The 22,442-nt window shown below is 32.0% G+C and overlaps 2 protein-coding genes across 5 annotated transcripts; both read left to right on the top strand.

Annotated features, from left to right (window-relative positions):
* Nucleotides 1-605: 605 nt before the first annotated feature.
* On the top strand, nucleotides 606-14,293 carry LOC141453441 (rhamnose-binding lectin-like). 3 transcript variants are annotated; one of them, XM_074126698.1, is made up of 12 exons: nucleotides 606-870; nucleotides 1,495-1,702; nucleotides 1,773-1,882; nucleotides 2,014-2,200; nucleotides 3,023-3,135; nucleotides 5,139-5,316; nucleotides 5,455-5,564; nucleotides 9,862-10,042; nucleotides 10,592-10,701; nucleotides 11,838-12,024; nucleotides 12,422-12,528; nucleotides 14,027-14,293. In XM_074126698.1, exons 1-12 carry the CDS (start codon nucleotides 798-800, stop codon nucleotides 14,230-14,232), a joined length of 1,770 nt encoding a protein of 589 aa, XP_073982799.1. In that variant the 5' UTR covers nucleotides 606-797; the 3' UTR covers nucleotides 14,233-14,293. The 3 variants fall into 3 exon arrangements, with proteins under 3 accessions (XP_073982799.1, XP_073982800.1, XP_073982802.1); XM_074126699.1 differs by having other exon boundaries at nucleotides 13,952-14,091; XM_074126701.1 differs by lacking the exons at nucleotides 10,592-10,701; nucleotides 11,838-12,024.
* A 212-nt stretch (nucleotides 14,294-14,505) lies between these two features.
* On the top strand, nucleotides 14,506-22,442 carry LOC141453452 (L-rhamnose-binding lectin CSL3-like). Of its 2 annotated transcripts, XM_074126737.1 has the most exons (7): nucleotides 14,506-14,620; nucleotides 15,537-15,569; nucleotides 18,211-18,400; nucleotides 19,407-19,513; nucleotides 19,707-19,893; nucleotides 20,748-20,855; nucleotides 20,992-22,442. In XM_074126737.1, coding segments are annotated over exons 1-7 (654 nt in total). In that variant the 5' UTR covers nucleotides 14,506-14,592; the 3' UTR covers nucleotides 20,993-22,442. The 2 variants fall into 2 exon arrangements, with proteins under 2 accessions (XP_073982838.1, XP_073982837.1); XM_074126736.1 differs by lacking the exon at nucleotides 14,506-14,620 and having other exon boundaries at nucleotides 14,670-15,569; nucleotides 20,992-22,438.

Below are 22,442 nucleotides of genomic sequence, written 5' to 3'. Positions count from 1 at the left end.
TATTTAGTCTACTTTAAAAAACAAGTTCTGCAGCATGATAAGTTTCCAAGAAACTTCGTGATAGCAAAGAGGAATTGGCACAATGATAGGTTGACTTGATTAATAATAATGGGTAATACTCGTAATAGCAATAAACTGGTAAGTTTTATTTGTTAGTACTCATTAAGGAAAACTTAAATACTTTTTATGTAACGGAAGGATTAGCTGTGCGGTTAACGTATTGGACTCCCATGCGGAGGTCTCGGATTCGAATCCAGCTGGCCCTTAGATTTTTTTTTTTCTTAGGAGCTTCTAACACAGCTCACTGGCCGATGAAGGCCGGCAGTGAACTGAAAAAAGCTCCGGGCGCCAATAACCTTACGATGTTGACGCGCCTTAAATCAAAATTAAAAAATTGTAAAAGTCTTTTTTGAGATAAAACCTCAACAAAAAATGTGATATTTTGTTAATTACAAATTGATTTTTGTTTTTTCAATTTTTGAGATGTTTTGTTCATAAATACCCACTAGTTAAACAAAGACACAGACACGCATTTGCGAAAAATCAATATTTCAGGCTCTTGAGACATCAAAACTTGTATTTCCAGTGAACTATGCACAATCTCAAAAGATTTGACTCGATAGCTAGATTCCAGTAAACTGACAGTAAATCTAAAATGACTATTCAAGGCCGACATCTATGGTAACGCTTGGAACTACCATCTATTTCCCACCCACATTCCCTGATTAGTAATAGAGAGATGAGTGATGTATCTTGACACATAAAGGATCTGTATTCCAAAGAACTCACAGACAAATATGTACTTACTTGTTGAATCTTTAATGCTTACTGTTTTCCTACAATTGGTCAGTGCAGTTGTAAATTCGGAAGGTAATATTTTTACTAAATAATAATATAAAAATAAGTAATATATGGCAGAAGGGCCTTGAGTCCATGCCAAAGTGTTATTATTTATTTATTTTCTCTTGTATTCGCATTATTTTCTTTAATAAAACGCTATTATTATATTTTATTATTATAAAATATATAAGTAATATTTTACTCCATTTGTTTTCATCCAAGTGCTTATATCTTCTCTAGTTCTATTTTAGATAGTCAAGTGTGAAATAGTCGCATGTCCTTTCTCATGCTCTTATTTTCACGGCTGTAAATTACACATTAAAACAAATACTTAGATTTTGCACTAAATATTAGTTGTTTTCAGTATTAAACAGACTCGCCTCAATTAATGCAATCATAACTTTTGAAGCAATTGTAATTCAAATAACCGATCTTGACTATTAAAGTTAATTAATGTAGTGAGTTATTACAATTATTGAAGAAATTTCAGAAAAGTGTTATTTCAGTCAAGTAGTTCTTGTGGTCAGTTGATTTTCTGTTAATTTGGAGATTAAGTACCAAAATTGTTTTTTATTAACATTGTATGAGTGGTTAACAGTAAGGACACACTAACCGAAATATCAAAGTACAACCTTCTGTATTTTTCTCCCTCAGTGCTTACCCTGGAAAATTTGTTAAAGGACAAGACTGAATTGGTATGTGACTTTGAAGAAATGATACTCAGTTGCCCTGATAACTATCATATAGACGTTCTTTCAGCAATGTATGGTAAAATTGATAATAGGTACTGCTATCAACGACACAAACGCGTTGACAACTGTGAAGCAAATTCTCTTACAACCTTAAACCAAGTACGAAAGAAGTAAGTTGCGATCTATATGTACTAGAATGATACTGGTTATAAATTGATAATTATAATAAAATTGTTTTAGGTGTAATAGGCTGCAGTATTGTAGCCTCATGGCTCATAGTAAAATGTTAGGCAATCCTTGTAAAGGCATCAGGAAATACTTAGAAGTGACCTACAGATGTTTGAGAAGTGGTAAAATGGAATTTTACAAACAATAATAATAATAAACGATGCTAATAATCTTAGCTGCCGATTCGTAAAATATAATGTATTTGGAATAATAATAATTAGTTAATACATACATACATGCAAATTACAATCAGTTTCAGATGAAATTTTGACAAAAATTGTCTGTCAAGATCAAAAACTTGATCTTAAATGTCCTTCAGGTCATCTGAAGGTAGTAAAAGCTTTTTATGGAAGGACAACTAAACCTTACTGTTTAGATGAAACGAAAGACATAGCAACCACATGCGAAGTGTCAAGAGCTACCTTCCTAGTGCAAAACAGGTCTGTAATATTTCTTATTATTTTTATTTGTTACAACAAGCATTTCAATTACAATTTCAGGCCAGTTTTTTATTTTCATTGATCATTTGAATTTTTTTTTGTAATGTTGATAATTTTACTTCCACTTATAATTTGATTAGTGTCGTGTATATCATAAGTCTGAGTCAGTAAATGTAGTTTTATGCAGAAACATTTAAAATGGAATTGTGGAATTCTCTTTACCAAACTGATAAATTGGCCTTTAATGATCGATGAAAATCAATTCGGAACAACCACATTTTTCTGCAATATTTCTTAATTATTGAATTTATTTTTATGACCAAAAATACTTGAAATGTTAAATCCGCGTCAAGGGTTTATTGACTAGTCAGTATAACATATCATCTCGTTAGATTCCTATTGGCTGCTACGTTTCTTATTTAATGTCCCTTGGCCTCCGATGAATATGTGAGTTGGGAAAAAACTTTTGACCTATTCTCTGGTTTGAAAGAATGCAAAGATAAGCACTTTCTTGATCACTTTGAACATTTTGCCTTCAGCACATAACCTTACAGAAATCTCCACGTCCACAAAAGTGAGATCTCGGTTGTAGATACCTTTTAAATCAATTTTGATCCAATAACGTCAAACCTGATATATACCTAATAAAGATACAGAATGCCCCACTTCTGCTGTTGCATTCATTTAAGAATGACATTGATAAAAACTATTTATGCAATACAATTGGTCCATTAGAGTCAATACCATAATTACTGTAGTGAAAAGGAAGTTAAGGGACTGTTTCATTTCACTTGGTAAGTTAGTGGTTTTTATTTATTTCAGGTGTAACGAATGGAGAAATTGTACCTTTACTGTCAACAGTAAAATGATTCGGGATGATGCTTGCAGATCTGCATTTAAATTTCTTGAGGTGCTATACTTCTGTGAGCGAAGTGGTATGTATATCAAAGTATATAAATAAAACACACACTATACTCTATCTAATCTATTGAATAGATAAAACCAAAGCTGCAAAAAATCTTTTTGGATGTGAAAACATAGGCTGTCTGTTACTGTTCATTATTTTTGGTGACTGAATCATAGTTTCAGTAGAATGAAAAATTATTGCCAGTTTCAGTCATTATAAACTTTATTGTGCCGAGCTTTCGACCTAGTCCCAAACTTGTTTAGCCCTAATCTTCAGGGCTAATTTACAATACACTGTTTTACATCATTAGAGGGTTGGTGTGTCTTCTGTCTATGTCTGTTCATGGACTGAGTCCCTAGGTCGAAAGCTCGGCACTATACAGTTTATATTGACTGAAACTGGCAATAATTTTTCATCTTATAGGCTTTCTGGTTAACCCTCATGAAATTACATACTATATTTTTCAACTCCTTAAGTTTAAATCCTCCATCCATTCCCGTAAAACCAGATCTCGCTCATCCGATCTCTATATTCCCTCTCACCGTACCTCATCCTTTGACAAATCCTTCCTAATACGTGCTACCTCTCTCTGGAACTCCTTGCCATCATCTGTCCGCCATGCTCCTACCCTTTCCATCTTTAAATCCCGTCTATTCAGTTATCTCCTTTCTATCCAGCTTCCTCCGAAATTTTAATTGTTTTAATTTATTTCCTTAATTTCTGCTGTTATTTTTATTTTCACTTTTTGTAAATACTTATTTATTTATTTATTTTCTTTCAATCACAGGCCAAACTGTTAAGGCCTCTATTTGTACCTGTGTTTATTCTTAGGGGACAATTGTCCCAGAATAATAAATTTCTTTTCTATTCTATTCTTTTATAAAATTAGAGACCTGATTAAACAAGTTCAAATTAAACAATTTCGCGAATGTCCAGTCAATCGCACATTATTTTGGCAATATTTTCCTGTACTGAAAAGTTTCTGACAACAAAAGATTTATTGTATGTATCTCAAAATCTATCTGATTGATATGTGCGAAGTATATTTCTTTTGTTTTTTCCCCAAAATTTCTTGCAAATATAAAGAAAAGGTATAATAAAATGAAATAAAAAATGGAACATAAACAATTATTATTGCAATAAAAAACAGTAACTTTAAATGATCAAGGTAACAAAGGTAACAATGACAAAGAAATAAAATGCATCATTAACAAAAATAAATAAAACCGATAACATAATCCAAAGTAAAATCGATATTCAATGTCATGGTTCTCACTTAAAATAAGCTTCTTTTTCTTTTTCTTTTTTAATTTTTTTAGTAAAAAAAACACAGAGAAGTTTGGCGTGAACACACTATTTCTCTTGTACAAAGTGTTCTTAAAGTTTAGAATTTTTCGATTAAACAAAAGATTAACTAAAAATAAACATACTTCTTCAAATTTGGTATTTGTGTTTACAATTGAATTTCAACTAATCGTTTCAAAAGGCCGTAAATAAACAAATATTTTAAAAGTTTTTTTTTTTTGTTAGGTCAGTACTATTTTTTGTGAATTTTTAATGTCTGCTTTATTAATTAGTTTTGTTGTTGTTGTTTTCTATTGTGAATTAATATAGTTTCCTAAAATGTATTCAATTCAGAATTCAAATTAATAATTATGATTTGATAATAGTAGAAATTAAATGCAGACGACATGATTTGGTGTAATATTAAAAATGTGTATTAAGTGTTTATATAGAATTTATTTCCCATTTAAATTTATAGATAAATATTCAAATAGTTATAATAATGTTTTCAAAATAACATGTTTGCGTTAAAAAGTACTTAAAACAACAAAAATTTGCATCTTGAATATTTAAACTTTTTTTTTAACATATTAACTAGTTGATTTATAGCAATTAGTAATGAAGGTTCTATAGTGATCAGGCATATTTATAACTTTTTTGTTTTTTGGTTTTCATTGGAGCCAAGTTTGCCAGATCATCATTGAAAGTAAAATGTTTATAATTCTTTTTTCTTTTTTTTTTCATGAGACAATGATTTGAAGCGGGTATGTCAAGATGAACTGTTGGTGCTTGCGTGCCCTTCAAAATATTCAATACAAATTTTATCCGCATTTTTTGGTAAAAAAGATGAATGGTATTGTGAACCAAAGGAACAAAACTTTCCCAACTGTGAAACAAGTGGTACTTTAGAAATTGCAAAAAATTGGTTAGTTATTTTATTTATTTATTTATTTTATTTACCTGGATAGGGTAAATTGCATTCTGTCACCTGGTAGAACTAGATGATGAAATATGTACATTTTTAAATCGTAATTCTGTTTTCTAAACAGAAACATTGTTTTAGGTGTGATCTAAAGGAACAATGCACCCTAGTGGCTTCCGCTAAGATTTTCGGTGATCCTTGTCCAATCATCAGAAAATATTTAGAAGTGTCGTATGAATGTATTAAAAAAGGTAAGTTTTTAAAAAAAAATGTTGCAAAATAATAGTAATTTATTTAACTTTCACTTTATTTGTATATTTACAACTGCAACAATTGTTGGTTGCATCAAGTAAATTTTATTTAACTTAAATTTATTCAAAGTTCAAATTGAAAATTCTAGTTGGAGGGTTATACGAGCAATAGTTTCAATTATGAAAAAGTCAAAGATTCATATTTTCCAGACCTCAGATTGGATTGTACATCAAAGTTTACTGTTTCTCAGATTTTGAATAGAAATGGAAATTTTTCTTTCTTGTGCTATAAAATTAAATTCTTTTTTTAACAACATTTCTTTAAAAAAAAAACTGTAGCTGTGTCATGTACACGGCCGTGTGTTGTATGTGAATACGTTTACGTAACGGGTTATATTTTTTATATAAAATATTTTTATTTATGTATTTAGGATGAAATCAAGAAAACAAATCGACGATCGAACACAATCTATGCCTATACAGTCCGTGGTCCATGTAGAAGCGATTTCATCTTCCACTTGCATAATTTCAACCGCCCCAGCTGCAGATGTACTGACACCGTCGTTGATCCGCTCGGCCGCACTCATTCTTTTACGTTCCCAGCTCAGCTTGACTCGGTCATATGGTGTTTTATTATTACCATTCGATTGTTCTTGAGAAGCCCTTTCCAACCGGACACGATCTCTGTATTTGGTTTTGGCTTTTCGACGCGTATAGGCCGACATTATATATTTTTGATAATATTTTGTTATTCTAATACCTTTATTATATTCACTGTAACTATTTTACACTAATGTATTATAGATAGATTGTGACGACAGCTGACGATTAAAACTTAAACGAACATCGTACTTCTCCGAGTCAAAAGTTATACCATTTGCAAATCTCGATACGCAGCAAAATGATCTCATAATGGCGGCGCTTCCCCCTCCACCGCGCGCGATGCGTCACAGTCCTCGCTTATTGTAATGAATTCTTTGATCGTTTAGCTATCCATTGGGTCTAATTTAATTTTGGATGTAGACGATAGATTCGAAACTATAATGCCAAACTGTAACCCCCGATTTTGTTATCATTAGGTTTTTTGGATTGCCTCCACATGATAGCAAATTTAAAGACGTATTCACGTCAAAAGATTGCACAGCAAAATAAGATATCAGATTGTCTGCTTTAAAGATGTCACTACGCATTAGAGAAGGTTCCTCACCTTTTTCCTATTTGATTGTTGAGCAAAATATCTTTTCCTTTCGCGCACTACACTTTTAATGTATCCATTAAAATTAAACTTACCGTCTAGATTATTGCGTCAATAATAGAATAAATACAAATCAATAATAAAATCAGTATCTTCGTAATTTAAAACTACATGCAAATGAACTTAATAACTACACTTTATAAATTTACAACACATTCAAAAACTTTGCGTGGTTCTGACAAATCTCGTATGAATATATCAGTGGAAGCATATAGGATAAAGGTTGTTGTTCATTGTACCTAAACAATATTTTATATGTTAAAATCTTAGATTATGCTATTGAATTCTGTTGCAACAATGGTTTTCTTCTTTTCTTAGATTCAGATTTTAGAACGTCTGTTTTAACAATTACTGGCTTAGAAATTCAAAATTTATTTAAATTAATTAAAGTAGTAAATTGTTTCATTTGTAAGGGAGACTAAAATTAAAAAAGTATAAAGCTCATATTGGTAAAAAAATAAAGTTTTTCGAAGTTTATGTTCAATAAACGTCTAGTAAGTTTTGATCTTCTGCTGTAGCAGGCACTTTATTACTTTAAGTGAATAAGTCATTTGTATTGTAGCTTCATTTTTATAGTTTTCCAAGTGGCAATGAAAATAGTTTTAATCGTTTGTTCAGTTCTTGTTTTTTATTTTCCGAGTGTACAGGTTTCATATGAGATGTTTTCCGATGAAACATATGATGTAACAATTCATACTACTGTTTACTAAATTCAAGTTTTCTAAAAACTTGCACTTATTTACTAAATACTATGTTTACTTTGCCAAAAAATAAAAAAAAAATCTACGCCACAAATTATGTATAATACGAGGGTCGTTTGAAAAGTCCGTGCAAAGTCAGAGAGATAGCACTATTGGCGCGTATCGAGGTTATGTTTAGTTAGTAGCATCTCTTGGAAGAACACACACCAAGTTTCAGCCAGATCGGTCTATTTCTTTGTGTTTGGCATTCGTTTGAAACGAGGAAGTCGAGTGATTTTCAAAAAATGGACGAAAAAGAATTTCGTGTGTTGATTAAACACTACTTTATGAAAGGCAAAACGCCTCAGGAGACTAAAGAGAAGCTTGATAAACATTATGGTGACTCTGCACCTTCGATTAGAACAGTTTATAAGTGATTTCAAAATTTTCGGAGTGGCCATATGGGCCACTGAACGTTCTGGACGCCCTGTTGAGGTTACTACTCCAGAAATCATTGATAAAATCCATGATATGGTGATGGATGACAGAAGAGTGAAGGTGCGTGAGATTGCTAGTGCTTTGGGCATCTCGAATGAACGGGTACATAATATATTGCATCAACATTTGGACATGACAAAGCTATCCGCAAGATGGGTGCCGCGATTGCTCACACTTGACCAAAAACGAAATCGTGTGAAGTGTTGCAAGGACGGTTTGCAGCTGTTCCAGAAGAATCCGCAGGACTTTAAGCGTCGTTTCGTCACTGTGGATGAAACATGGATATATCACTACACTCCTGAGACCAAAGAACAATCTAAACAATGGGTTACCTAGGGGGAATCTGCGCCAAAAAAGGCGAAGACCGTTCCTTCGGCCGGAAAGATTATGGCGACTGTCTTTTGGGATTCGCAAGGAATAATCCTCATCGACTATCTGGAAAAGGGTAAAACTATTACAGGTGCATATTATTCATCGTTATTGGACCGTTTGAAAACCGAGCTGCAAGAAAAACGCTCACGATTGGCCCACAAAAACGTCCTTTTCCATCACGACAACGCACCAGCTCACACCTCAGCAGTTGTGGTCGCAAAATTAATGGAAATTGGGTTCCAACTCGTTTCACATCCCCCCTATTCTCCAGACTTGGCTCCCTCGGACTACTATTTGTTCCCCAATATGAAGAAATGGCTGGCGGGAAAAAGATTTTATTCAAACGAGGAGGTGATTGCAGAAACGAATGGCTATTTTTCAGACTTGGACAAATCCTATTTTTCGGAAGGGATCAACAAACTAGAGCAGCGTTGGACGAAGTGTACAAGCCTAAAAGGAGACTATGTTGAAAAATAAAAAAGGTTTACCCCAAAAAATTAAGTAGTTTTTATTTTTGCACGGACTTTTCAAACGACCCTCGTATATACAGGGTGTACCAGTAAGTATTGTCCATAGGCCTGCCTTCACATCTAAAGTGGAGTTCAATGACGTATTGGCTAACTTCATATTTTCCACTGTTCTTGAGTGACGTCACTTAATTTATTTTTCTAAAAACATTACTTTTTATTTGCAATAAAAATGTTATTACTCAGAAAGTTTTAGTCCGAATTCGATTCTGATGACACGGTTAGAAAGATAGATAAATTTCCTAAAAATTGACACCATTGTTTAAATTAAAATATTTCCTAACATTTCTCAAATATTTCTGTGAGATCAGAAGTAAATGTTTAAAGTGCAATTTGTAACCTTTTCCTCTTCCTTATTTTAAGAAAGCCTACTTTAAAAATTGACTACTGGTCCACCTAAGAGAGTTTTCAATGAATTAAACAACTTGATAAACTAAAACTGTTGTGTGCTCGTGAATACGTTTTCTTGTAAAACAAACGTAATTTCTCGTACGAAGATAAAAAGGAATCCTGGAAAGTAATATACCGTTTGAAAGCTCATTAGACAAGGAAACTTCTAAAAAAAATTGCCAGCACCTAGGTCTGATAATGATCACATACTGGGCCTAATGAGTTTTCTTAAAAATTTCGATTACTTTTATTTTCCCAGTTTCCGGAGAAAGATTAAGGCTGTTTGGAGAACAATTTATGCAGAATCGAATTCGGACTAAAACTTTCTGAGTAATAACATTTTTATTGCAAAAAAGTAATGTTTTTAGAAAAATAAATTAAGTGACGTCCCTCAAGAACAGTGGAAAATGTGAATGAAGTTGGCCAATACGTCATTGAACTTCACTTTAGATGTACTACACATACTGGGCCTATGGACATTTCTTACTGGTTCACCCTGTATAATCTGAATTTTTTATGAGCTTATGTATTTTATTAATATATATTGTAAAATAAATAATTAAATATTGTTGCAGATGAATGGAAAGAAGCGGTGGGTGAAGGTGAGGAATTGGAACTTGCTTGTCTTAGAGGAACCGTTTTAGATATTCAAACAGCATTTTTTGGTTCAAAAAGTGAGTCATGCCAACAGTTTGAGGAACAATTTAGCTCTGAAACAGCTAGGGCTGTTAAAGCAATTGATGTAATGAAGGCTCAGTAAGCATTACTTTTTTTTCATTACTTTAATTGCCAATTTTCCAGTTTAGTCTTTTGGATGAATTTAGTACGTGTGTGAACTTGTAACCGAATGCCAAACTTTTCCGCTTCATATTGCTGAGTTAGTAAATAAAATTGAAACTAAAAACGGATTGGAAAGTTTGTTATCTAAAATATTAGAGCTGGTATTGAAGAAAATAAATATTTTGAAGAAACAGCTTGCCCTGGAAAATTTGTTGCGTTACGTCAGGGTCAAGAATTCTGCTTCATTTCAATCCTGTTTGAAATGGAATAAAATTTTTCATACAATTTGTGATACATTAATAAGAAACAGAAGGTTCCAATCAATATACTTGTACAATCAAGAGTTCATGCAACAAAAAAGAAAAATATCGATTAAAAATTTAAAAAGTACTGCAGAAAAATTAATCAAATTTATCAAATTATAATCTAGAAAACTGTTGTCTCAAATGAAAACTTTTTAAATTAAATATTGATTGTAGATTTTGATTAGCATAGTCTAATTCCAAAATATAAATATTGCTTTAGGTGTAATGAAAGGCAAGCCTGTTTTGTACAAGCTTCTACTAGTATATTTACTGACACTTGTCCGAACAATACTAAGTATTTGGAAGTGTCATACAAGTGTAAAGAAAGTAGTAAGTTCATTTGCCACAGTTTTATATTATAATTACAAAGATACAGATCTTATTATTGATTTTTATTTATTCTATTTTTTAAAAATGATTTAAGGTGCGTCACAATCTAAGGCGCCCGGAGCTTTTTTCAGTGCACTGCCGGCCTCCGGACAGTGTTCCCTCGTTACAGACAATACTGTCCATCACCGGACAGTGAGCTGAAAGAAGCTCCTAAAAAGAGAAAGTCTAAGGGTCAGCAGCTGGATTCAAACCCAGGACCTCCGCGTGGGAATCCAATACGCTAACCGCATAGCTAATCCCTTCCCTATAATTTATTCTATTATTGATACACGAGTACATTAATATTGACAGTTTTAATCTTAATGGATATTTTAAAGGTGTTTGTGTTGCAAAGGGAGTGGTATTCTGCACAACTATCAAATAGAAATAAGGCGTGGAGGAGTATATCTTGCCATGTTCGTAAAATACTACCCAGTACCAGCTTACTAACTAACCACTTTTTGATGCCTAAATCCCCCCACCTCTCCCATACTGGCTTTTTGAAGAAGTTACTGTATCTCCCAAGTCCGTGTTTGAAGGAAAGGATATTTACTCCGACAAGGCTTCTGCCTGTGATTTCTTAGAGACCCTGTTCTCGGCACAGTCACATCCATGTGCCATCGATTCGTCAGCTGGATTGGTAGGATTTAACAGAGCTACAGTTCACCCTATGGGTTCGTTCAATTCAAATAGTTGCGCTTATCCGACTACCTTGCCCATACGCTATGTACTCTTATGAGTATTAGAAATCTGTATTGTATTTATTTTCTGTTGATACTCTAGGATACCGTAAATAATGAACACCATGATCTCTGAAGAAGTGACTAATCCGCGTCTGTCTTTGGCCAATCCAGATTTTGTATTTGTTTTAATTCGGTTTTCGATTTCTTTGTGAAATTATTTTGAGACAAAATACTCAGGAATATAATTTCAAGTTTTCTTTGCTGCTCTTTTTAGCGCATTTCTTATTGGTTTCAAATTTGCTTTTTTATTCGCACAGTGAAATCTTTATTAGTTATATATATCTTAGTTACAGTATTATTTATTAGTTAGTGCCTTCTTTTATTTATTAAATTAATTAATTAACTTTTTTGTAGTCAAACCTTTTGAAATACTTGCATGTGAATTGGAAAAGCTTTATCTTAGGTGCCCAAAAGATAAGTACTTGTGGATCGTGTACACTTTTTTTGGGAGGGTAAATCCAAAGTTGTGTTTTGTCGTTGAAAGGCAAACTTCTAGAAACCAGTGCGTGTCTAAGAAAGCTCCTAAAATATTGGAAAGCAGGTTTGTTTATTTATTTAGTAATCTAATGTTGTTCTGGGCAAAACATCAGAAACAAAATTCAGAGTGCTAGTTCGGCCCCCCGCCGCCCATACCTCCCTGCTTTTACAAATTTCTGATTTTTAAACTTTGAATATCAATGCTTCAATCAAATATTAAAAGTAAGTTTGTTCACTGAAAAGCACTGAACTTAACAGAAATAACATAAATATTAGTTGATACTAGCAATCTGTTTAAAATTCAGTTAGAACCTTAAGAAATTTCCTCTCCCAAATATCCTGCTAGTGAGAAAGTTCACTTTAATACGGTTTTTGTTTCTGAGATGTTATCCATCGATTTGTTTTGAGTGTTTTGGGAAAACCCACGAATTCACTTTGTTTCTTTGTTTGTTTTTTTTTAGTTGCAACTATAAAAATAACTGCAGTATTTCAGTGAACAGTGCAGTATTAGGAAACGTCTGCCCAGACACTTACAAGTATCTTGAGGTCGATTATCTTTGCCTAAAAAGTAAGTATAAGAGCTAAATAACTACTTACATATTCAATATTTATAATTATTACATATTCAATTCTTTCTAGGATCTTCTTATAGCTCACTGCCCGATGATTGGCAGCGTTGTGTATAACTTGAGAACACTGTCCGAAGGCTGGCAGAACACTTTAGAAATTCCTGTACAAACTTATTTTATCTTAAAGCCAGGCCACTTTACGCGATGTTAGGAAATTTTTTTATTAAAAAGCTGTAGGTCCTGCATGGCACCAGCCGCCGCAAACAAAAAAGGCTTATTCTATCTCTTGATGTTAAGTGAGAGAAACTCATTTTCGCAAGGTCCAGAGGGTTTTACCACCCGTCATAGCGTATCATCTCCCCGATCTCTAAAACCCAAAGTGTCATATTGCGAACTAATAATTGTAACGTTGTTAGATAGGATTTGAGAGGCCTTATCCAGCTTCTCTAGTCCCTGAGGAGATATTTCCTCAGACTATTGCACTCCAGAAGAAGCGCGTATTCCAGAAGAAATTGAGACAGAAAAGGCACTAAGCCTGGTCTGGTGCAAGACCCGCTGTCATTTATTAGTAGAGATGTGTAATTTGCCATAGGATCAGCGGGCTTGTACTTCAAGAGGTTTCCTGTATCGGTCTAAAGTTTAGTAGCGAAGGGAATGGACTATTAACCCAAAACCACTGCGATCTATTGAATCTGAATCTTCTCAAGTGAAGTTTTTTTTTTTTTTTTCTTTTCATCCTACACGGATCAATCTTTACATCAAACCGTGTTACTACTACAGTGCGGAAATGAAGTTCATGTTGGAAGAAAGTAGCTGTATCCTGTCAATTGAAGCAAAAAGCTTTCGTATCATTTAATGATCTGCTAAGCGCGAATTCACTCACAATGAGGCTCTTGAAAGGTACCAAGTAGGTTGATAAGGTGAAGGTAAAGTCCTGCTATTACAGCTCATTAAGAAATCAGGAGTACTTAACGACTCGTGAAGTTGTAATGTCCACAGCATTATCTATACCTGCTTCCCTGACGGTTTTCAAAAGGTTTAAACGAACGTTTGCATTAGAATCGCAGGCAACATAAGAATCTCTGCTACCTAAAAACTATTTTCACCTTGACGTAGAATCTCGATAACAACCTGAAGATGTCAAAATTGTTTTATAATAATTTTTTATTATTTTTATTTTATATTTTTTTCCAATAAATTTTTCTGCTACAATTCTGCATTTGATCACATTGGCTAAATTATTTTGCGTTTGTGAGTAGAGTTGCCCTAGGTACTTAAAATTACTTGAAGCTGTGTTTCTCGAACCTGCTCGTTGTTTCTATTTATTAGAATTTCATTTATATTCAAGATGTTGTTTCTTTTTTCAGTTTAATAGTTTTGAGTCTATTAGTTATTTTATCAATCATTTAATTTTCTTTGTAGACATATCTTTGATGGAAGAGGATACTACCTACAATTATTAATTATAAAAAGCTAACTATTGGCATTTTAATGCAGGTACTGATAATACAGATACTGACAACTCTACTAATACTGCAGCTACTGATAACTCAGCTACTGATAATACAGCTGCTAATACTGCACCTACTGATAACTCAGCTACTAATACTGCAGCTATTGATAACTCAGCTACTAATATTGCAGCTACTGATAACTCAGCTACTAGTACTGCAGCTACTGATAATACAGCCACTGATAAGTAGCAATTCTAAATCATTATATATGTAACAAAAGTACATGTCTTAAATACATACTAGGATTCTTCATAAATTTTATTCAAATATTTTTACAAAAAAACCTTTTATGGTTCATTAATATGTTAAAATAAAATTCCTTTTTTACATAGTATGTATCAAATGTCACCTTCCTCATTTCACTCAGCGAGTGTAGTGCGAGAAGAAAGCTCAACTGAAGTTGAATCTGCTAAACGAGATGAATTTAAACTGATTAATCTACGCTGATACTGGATAAAAGTCTGAAACCGAATAGGGGTGCAACTAGCTATGTGCTACGATAGACAAAATCAGCTATACTTCATATTGCATTGAGACTGTAGCAAACAAATGTTAATGAATAGTGATCTTAAAACAGGTTAAAAAAAAAAAGTTTTCTTTTATTACAAACAAATCTGTTAAAATTAACATTTTTTTTTATGCTTTTTATTATTTTATCAAAATGGTACCTTTAAAAAAATGGAGAATGATGAATACTAAAGTATCAAATGAAAACTTCATTGTTGGGGTGTTTTAATAACTTTGTGGTAAATCTGCAGAGTAGATACCCGGGGCATGCGACTATTTTTAAAGTTATTTTGTTTTGCTATTACCAAGTCAACCACCACATTCAATTTTACAAATATACTGTTGTAACATTTATATATCAATATGACGATTCGAATCAGACAATTCGTACACTTTCGCAACATCCTCCAGAAATGCTTTCACAAGGTCGCCAGAGGACGAATGACTACTATGCCAATCATCAGAAATCTAGAAAATAAGGACAGCAAAGCTTAATACAAACTGGCGTATACATACTCGTACATCACATTAACACAATTACAATTACTGAAATTACACATATGATGAGTAGAACAATACATCGCTAAAAACAAATGTCTATCCCCAACTGTATACATGGTAACATGTAAATAAAAAGTAATTCCGTCCAAAATTAGGCACGCCTCGGGTATCTACTCTGCAGTTTAGTCCGGGCGCCTAAATAAGCCTGATCTATTTAACAGTAGAATATAAATATTGAAAATTTTATTGATTAATTCAAATACTACAAACTTTGGGGACTAAAAGTTGTAATTTAAGTATTAGACTGTGCTGCAATCTACGGACCACCCGAGAACTTCACTATTTAATTTTTGCTTTCCTTATATCCCAAAGATAATCTTTTGGCCTCTTCTGCATTCAGTCTCTGAACTCTTATGGTATCTTATTAGTTTACATCCAAGAGTGAAAGCGAAAAATGTTTTACATCAAACTGTTCTTACTTTCAGTTCTTTTGAGCAGTATCATTGCAAGCACTGCAGGTAAGGCATATTTAATTTGATCTTTTACTTTTATACTTTAGATTTCACAAAAATTAAAAATAATATTCTGCTAGGCTATATGGAGTTGATCCGGCAGCTTTAAATTATCTATGTAAATAATTTATGTAAATTTAATTTCACAAACCGGTTAGGAGTTAACTTCATCTTTAGTTGAAAGTTTTACTATGTAAAGTAAAACAGATTTTGTACAATTATAAGGGGCCTTTTTTGTGTGCTAAATATAAAAGTTATGAGTATTTTTCATAGTTTTTGGTGATTGATTCATTAATTGAAGAGGAAGAAAGTATATTGCCCATATAAGTCGTTTTCTTGTTTGTTTATTTTTAGCCAAGCTTACCATTTAGGGACTAGGTCATCTCCAGGGCTTATGATTTACATTTTTACAACTAAGGTTGGTGAGTTTTCTATTCTGTTTATGTACACTGGTGTGAGTTAGGACAGAAAACACACCGACGTAGAGGTAACAATGTATATCCCCTTTGTAGTATTACAATTTGTTTTAATAGAAAATACTTGAAATCTTTTGTAAAAATTAGAAAAGCATCGGTGAAATCTTGGAATAGTATCCGAATATTCATTTTGTAATTAAATTCGAAATGTTGCGTTGATACACAAGACATTTTTAACATTTGGATCCATTTTCTATTTATTCTGTAGTGAAATAACTTATACAAAAGCAGGCCATGAATCACGGAATCGAATGGTTTTTAATTAATTTATTTAATAAATGAAATCAGTTTCGTAATGTGGCACTTCATTAACAATATTATCTGAATTTCGAAATATCAATAATAAATAATCAAGTAATGTTGCAATCTTAATTTCGAGGTCAATGAGCATTGCAGTTGCATTGTTCTTTTATTTATTTTTGTTAAACTAATGATTATTTAAACAATTTACAGACTTGAATATTATTATATTTTTTCTATTTAGACTTGAAACAATTGTCTGAGAGATAAAGAATTTTGTTTAGTTTCATTTTTGATAGCGTTTTATTTTATTATCACCATTATTTTTTATCAGATTGAGATTTTTTTATTATATTTCTCTTGACAACTCCTTCGTAACAGACTAATTGACACAAATAATTAAATACTCAAATAAAATTGTTTAATAATAAAGTGGCGTACTTTAAGTGGCGAGGAGTTTCATTATATCTCGGGCGAATGATTAGACAGCATCTTGCAAGGAGAATGCTTGTCATAAATAATTATTACCTGCAGATCTATTGCAGATAGGCAAATAACTCTTATCTACTAGCGAAAACTACTTTATAGCCTGATGATAATTGGATAAAGAAAAGCAATTGATATCTGTAATATTTATTTCAAGGATGACAATACAAAATATACCGCAAAAAGTAGAACAAATATAATAAATTTGTTTAAACATTATTATTAATTTAAACAACAAGAAATAAATTTTAGAAAAAGGTTGCAAATCATATAAATTTTAACTTCTCTAACCCTGATAAATTAATTTTAATTATTCATCATTTTAGTAATATTTTGGAACAATTAGAATTCATAATAAAACGTTTTCTAGAAAGAGTAAAACTTTTTCATTATTTGTGGATGATTAATTATTTGTATCAATAAATATGGATGATTTTATCTATAAGAGCAGTCATGTTTCTTCCACTATTGGTACATTTTCGGACTTCATTCCATCATTAGACCTCCAATTAGACCACATGTACCCACCTCAGTGCAGTCTGAAAACGAAGAGAGAGGTTACTTCATATTTTAAATATAAAACCATAAAACATTCATAGTTGAATCCTATTCTTTAAACATTTATAAATAAACTTCTGAAAGGTATTTAAAAAGATAGTATAATTTGTGGTCGCAAAGTTTATATGAAATTAATTCTTTTGATTAATATTTCGAAAATTGAACCCTTGGCTACTAGACTGTATAAACATTTTACAGAAAAAAGTAATTATTTAAACTTTTTAATTTAAATTCTTATTTCGGCGTTATGCTCAGCCAAACATTAATAAGCCGCCATCGAGAAAAAATAAGAGATTACTTTTTACTTCTAAATTCTAAATTGTAGTAATTGTAAAATTTTTATTGATTTTTTTTTTTATTAGATAAAAAATACACGCATATTCGTTAAAAAATGAAATAATTTAACTTTTAGATTTTGTCCAGAACCGCTCTTCAGTAACTTTTTATAGCTTGCTGGAGTACAACATCTTACTCTTCCAAGGAGTGACAAAACTTTGCTCTTTTACTTTAACTTTTTGTATTTGACCGTTTAATAATAATTTTTTACGCGTATTAAGAAATAATACCAAGATGTGAGGAAACAAGAAACAATTCTTAAATGGCTCCAAGGATTTAATAAGTAGCATTTTATTCACTAAGAATTTATTTCTGTATCTTCTTCCCTCAGGATATGTGATAATTCCAGTGTGAATCTACGATGTTTTCATTATGCACAGATTACGTTTATCTAAATGGTTTTTATAAACAAAGCATATAAACTTAAAACAAGTGAAATTTGTCAGTGAATATTGGTCATTTTGTTTTAAATACTTTAAATATTAAATCTAAATTTATTGCATAGTTACCTATTGTTCAGAATCAAAATGGAACAATAATTCGTAATTTAGTTACAGGAGAAAAACCCTTCCATGCATTGGGATGTGAAAACGATTCAGTGTATCTAAGTTGCCCTAAAGGCTATGCCATAGATGTTTTAACAGCACTTTATGGCAAAAAAGACCGAAGAGTCTGCCATTACCCTCGAAATAAGTATTCCAACTGCGCAGCTGGAAATGCTTCAACCATTGTGAAGTTCAAGTAAGTTTTAGTTTGTTTTTTTTTTATTAGATAAAAAAATACACGCATATTCGTTAGAAAATGAAATAATTTTAGATTTTGTCCAGAACCGCTCTTCAGTAACTTTTTATCGCTTGCTGGAGTACAGCATCTTACTCTTCCAAGGAGTGACAAAACTTTGCTCTTTTACTTTACTTCTACACTTAGCGGGAAGTAGCTAAAGATATCTTATTACGTTCGTCATACAGATATGGAGGGGGGACAAGATTTTTAGAATGAAGTTTCTAGTCTGGGATTCCTGCCACCAAAATTTGAGTTGATAAGACTTTAATGAGAGGGTTGTTGGGCGAAGACCTAGCGGAAGATCCACTGGGCATCTGAAACTTTAAGGATTGTAACAGTAGTTCAAGTCTATCCCACTAACCTCCTGGTCAAGGGAAATAGCTCACCTCCTTACGATTCTGCAAAGGTTAGTCGCAGCACTTGGCACGGATCAGGTCGAATGTCCATGTCGACAGCCTTTTGTCTTTTTTAGTACACAACATACCACAAAACATCTGCACAGATTGGCAGGTCTAATTTCCGACCACTATGTGGCTGGAGGAGTGACAAAAGTCTCTCATTACCAGTAGACTGCATTGCAATCAATTACACTTAATGTGAGAGACCAAAGAATATAATAGGCAAAAACAGAGTCAGAAAAACCTTGGACTATCAAATAATAAGTGGCTTGTCCTAGTAAAACTACAAGGGGGTCGATTCCATAAGTATATTTTGGTAGAATTTCTACCTATGTAATAATTTATTATAGATCTGAACTTACAAAAAAAAAAAAATGACAATAATAAAATAAATAAAAATAAAAAAGAATAAAGTGGCTCGCATTCCCAAAAACAGTCGGTATTATTTAAGAAAACTAGCCTTTCAAATCTGTATGACTTTTGGCTAAGGTTTTTCAAATCAGCAATCATAAAAATTGTAGGAATTTTCTTCTGAATAATGTCCTGTAAAGAATGATATATTACAGATGCAATGGCAAACAAAATTGTATCATAGAGGCCAGCAATAGTGTGTTCGGTGATCCGTGTCGGGGCACCGTAAAATACTTGGAAGTGACGTACAAATGTCAGAAAGGTAAGCTGGTTGTTTTTCAAGAAATTGATTCCTATAATTCATAAAATAAATCGTAAATAGCCTTTTGTATGACTTATTTTTACAATCATCAAAGTAATACATCCAAATTTGCTTAAAAATTTGTCACAAATCCATAATTTCTTCTATTCTCCATAAAAATATTTATGATGAAACTACAGTTTATTTTTTCCAGTTGCTGTTAATACTAAAACTGCCTGTGAGAATACAACACTAAAGATAAGCTGTCCCGATGATTCACATTTGTGGATTGTAAATGCTTTTTATGGAAGAGTAAATCAACTTACCTGCTTTAAAGAAGGCAAAGAAACTCTTACTAACCATTGTGATGCCGACACAGCAATGACGGTTCTGGAGTCAAGGTTTTCTTTTACTTTCTTACATTATATTAATAAGATCCAGCGAACCGTGCCTAATGTCTGTACTATAAAAAATCTCTAAAACAATCTAATCATCTAGTTTTTGCAAAAGATCTCAAATTAATTGAAAGAAGTGACAATATTACACAACACAACTACGTGTGAAATTATCACATCTTTGATTCTATCTCTGACTGGTTTCAGAATTTCATTAGTTTGGGCTAAATTAATCTGTAACTTAACCGTCTGCACTACACTTGCTTGCTAAGTAAGGAGGTTACATGTTGTAATATTATAATACATATTTTAAAGGTTAGGTAATATTTATTATATTAAAATGAATATATATAATTTAATAAAATTTACACAATTATTTACCTAATTGACAATGTAATATAAATGTACTTATCTAAGACAGAAAACAGTCTAAATTTCAAAACTGACACGAACAATTTAAACAACATATACGCCAACTTTCTACAAAACACTTGACAATTGACACAGACTCTGATCTCCTCACAACCATACACGTATCACACAAAGACCGATCCACCAAGTACATGAGCAGACAAGAGATTAAGACACACTAACCCTTTAATGATATAAAATATTACATTGTCATTATTAGGCAAATAATTTTGTACTTTACGTTACATTGTACATATCCATTTTAATGTAATTATTGTTAACACATTGTAATTATGTTCGACAGTCCTAAAGATGACCTAGTCCCTAGGTCAAAAGCTCGGCATGCTAAAAAATTCAAAATATAACTGAAATTGGCAGTATTTGTTCATCCCATTTTTTACACTTTTTTTTCCAATAAAATTATTAAATTTAAATATTTTCCTCTTCAGTTGTAATAATTTAAGAGAATGTACTATTGACGCTAAGAACAGTGTCTTCGGAGATCCCTGTAAAGGAACTATGAAGTATCTTGAAGTGGACTATGAATGTAGGAAATAGTAAGTACTTCACTAAGCATTAATAAAAAGTAAATTCTATTCAAATAATTCTTTTCCAGACTTAGGGCTGTTTCCTATAAGTCCAATGAATTTTAAATGAAGTCAAAATATTATTGTATTTTTTTTTTTCTTTTAGGCGCATAGAATGCTGTGATCATTAGCGCCACCATCGTAGGAAAGCTACAGACTTAGTTTTTATTTTCAAAATATTAAATAATTATATTAACTGTCCGGAACTGTCATTTCTGTTAAATTTTCACGTGCCAACAAGCAGAACTAGACATAAACGTAAGTAAATTTTCTAAAATGTGCCATGGTACAAATTATCGTAAATTCAGTTCTTTACCAAGAATAAGTTAATCATCTACCCTCTGATTTTGATTTATTCGACACTAACATGGTCGAATGAAAACGTTTATTAAATACTGAGTTTAAAGTTTTTAGTCACTAAAGAAAATAACATCCCAATTAATTGTGCAATCATTAAAATTTCTTAATTAAGTAAAGTACTTTAGTTTAACTACATCATTCTGATTATTATATTCCTCAAAAAGCCTAAAATCAATTGTTTTTCTTTTTATTTCTACTATTGTTGTATTATTAATGTATTTTATTTTTATTACATATATATTCTATAAATTATATTATATGTTACTTATAAATTACTGTAAATTATATTTCATTGTAATTGTACGGGTAATTGCCCGTATTGTAAATAAAGAAATGCTGTAACAATTTTCAGCTCATGTATGATAAGAAGCCAATGAGAAACTTGCCCTGATTTCTGGTGTTTAAACCAAGTGCAATTTCTTACTGTTTCATCAAAGATGTATACTATTACTAAAACCATATTTTGTATTATCCTTTATTGAAATTAATGAAAAAGGCCCCATAATATTTTGAAGAAGAAATCAATCTGAAAATAACATCTTACTGTATAAAAATCATCTATTTTCTAATAACTATCTGTTGTCTGTTAACACTAGCATCCAGAGAAAGTGAGAACTTCACTGTATAGTTTTCAAGCTGGCCATGCAAATTAGAGCTATTATTATCCTTCCATCTCTCCACAATGCCCTCACAACAAGAATCTATATTATGTATAGAAATAATGGAAAAAAAGAAATATATGTAAAACGCTATATTAAATAATCTAAAAGATAGGTTGAGACGCTTTGTTCTAGAAAGGATTGCGAAGTCTTCCTGTGGTAATGGTAAGACAAAATTAATAGTAAAACTTAAATTTTCGGTGTCGAGCTGAGTGAAGTTTTTAGTACGTAGAAAGTGATATTGTCATCCGATTAAAGTTTGACTGCCAATCTATTACCACCTTCAATGTACATATTTTCATAATAGCATAAAGTAATTGCACAAGATTGAAGTCTTACTGCTGATTGATGGATACAATGGATTAGCATGGTTGAGAAACAACGTTAGATCTGTTGACAATCTTTTACTCCACATCTTCAACTTCTTATAAAAATAGTTAGTTTTTATTGATTTACTTTTAGTTACGTTACTTGTAAATAGTGAAATATCAACACATCTTATGGAGATTTATCTAGAATTTTCCTCGCTTGTTGTACC

Source organism: Rhodnius prolixus, unplaced genomic scaffold, assembly GCF_049639745.1.
Source record: "Rhodnius prolixus isolate KJV_2025 unplaced genomic scaffold, Rpr scaffold_3, whole genome shotgun sequence".
Taxonomy (NCBI): Eukaryota; Metazoa; Arthropoda; class Insecta; order Hemiptera; family Reduviidae; genus Rhodnius; species Rhodnius prolixus.
Note: the sequence above shows the minus strand (reverse complement) of the source record. Positions and strands in the feature narration are given on the sequence as shown.

Coding starts and splice junctions, on each gene's coding strand:
- LOC141453452 (XM_074126736.1), top strand. CDS start 15,506: ATGTTTTACATCAAACTGTTCTTACTTTCAGTTCTTTTGAGCAGTATC. Junction 15,570..18,210: donor TATCATTGCAAGCACTGCAG/GTAAGGCATATT, acceptor TTCGTAATTTAG/TTACAGGAGAAAAACCCTTC. Junction 18,401..19,406: donor TCAACCATTGTGAAGTTCAA/GTAAGTTTTAGT, acceptor GATATATTACAG/ATGCAATGGCAAACAAAATT.
- LOC141453441 (XM_074126698.1), top strand. CDS start 798: ATGTACTTACTTGTTGAATCTTTAATGCTTACTGTTTTCCTACAATTG. Junction 2,201..3,022: donor ACCTTCCTAGTGCAAAACAG/GTCTGTAATATT, acceptor TATTTATTTCAG/GTGTAACGAATGGAGAAATT. Junction 3,136..5,138: donor ATACTTCTGTGAGCGAAGTG/GTATGTATATCA, acceptor TTTTTTCATGAG/ACAATGATTTGAAGCGGGTA.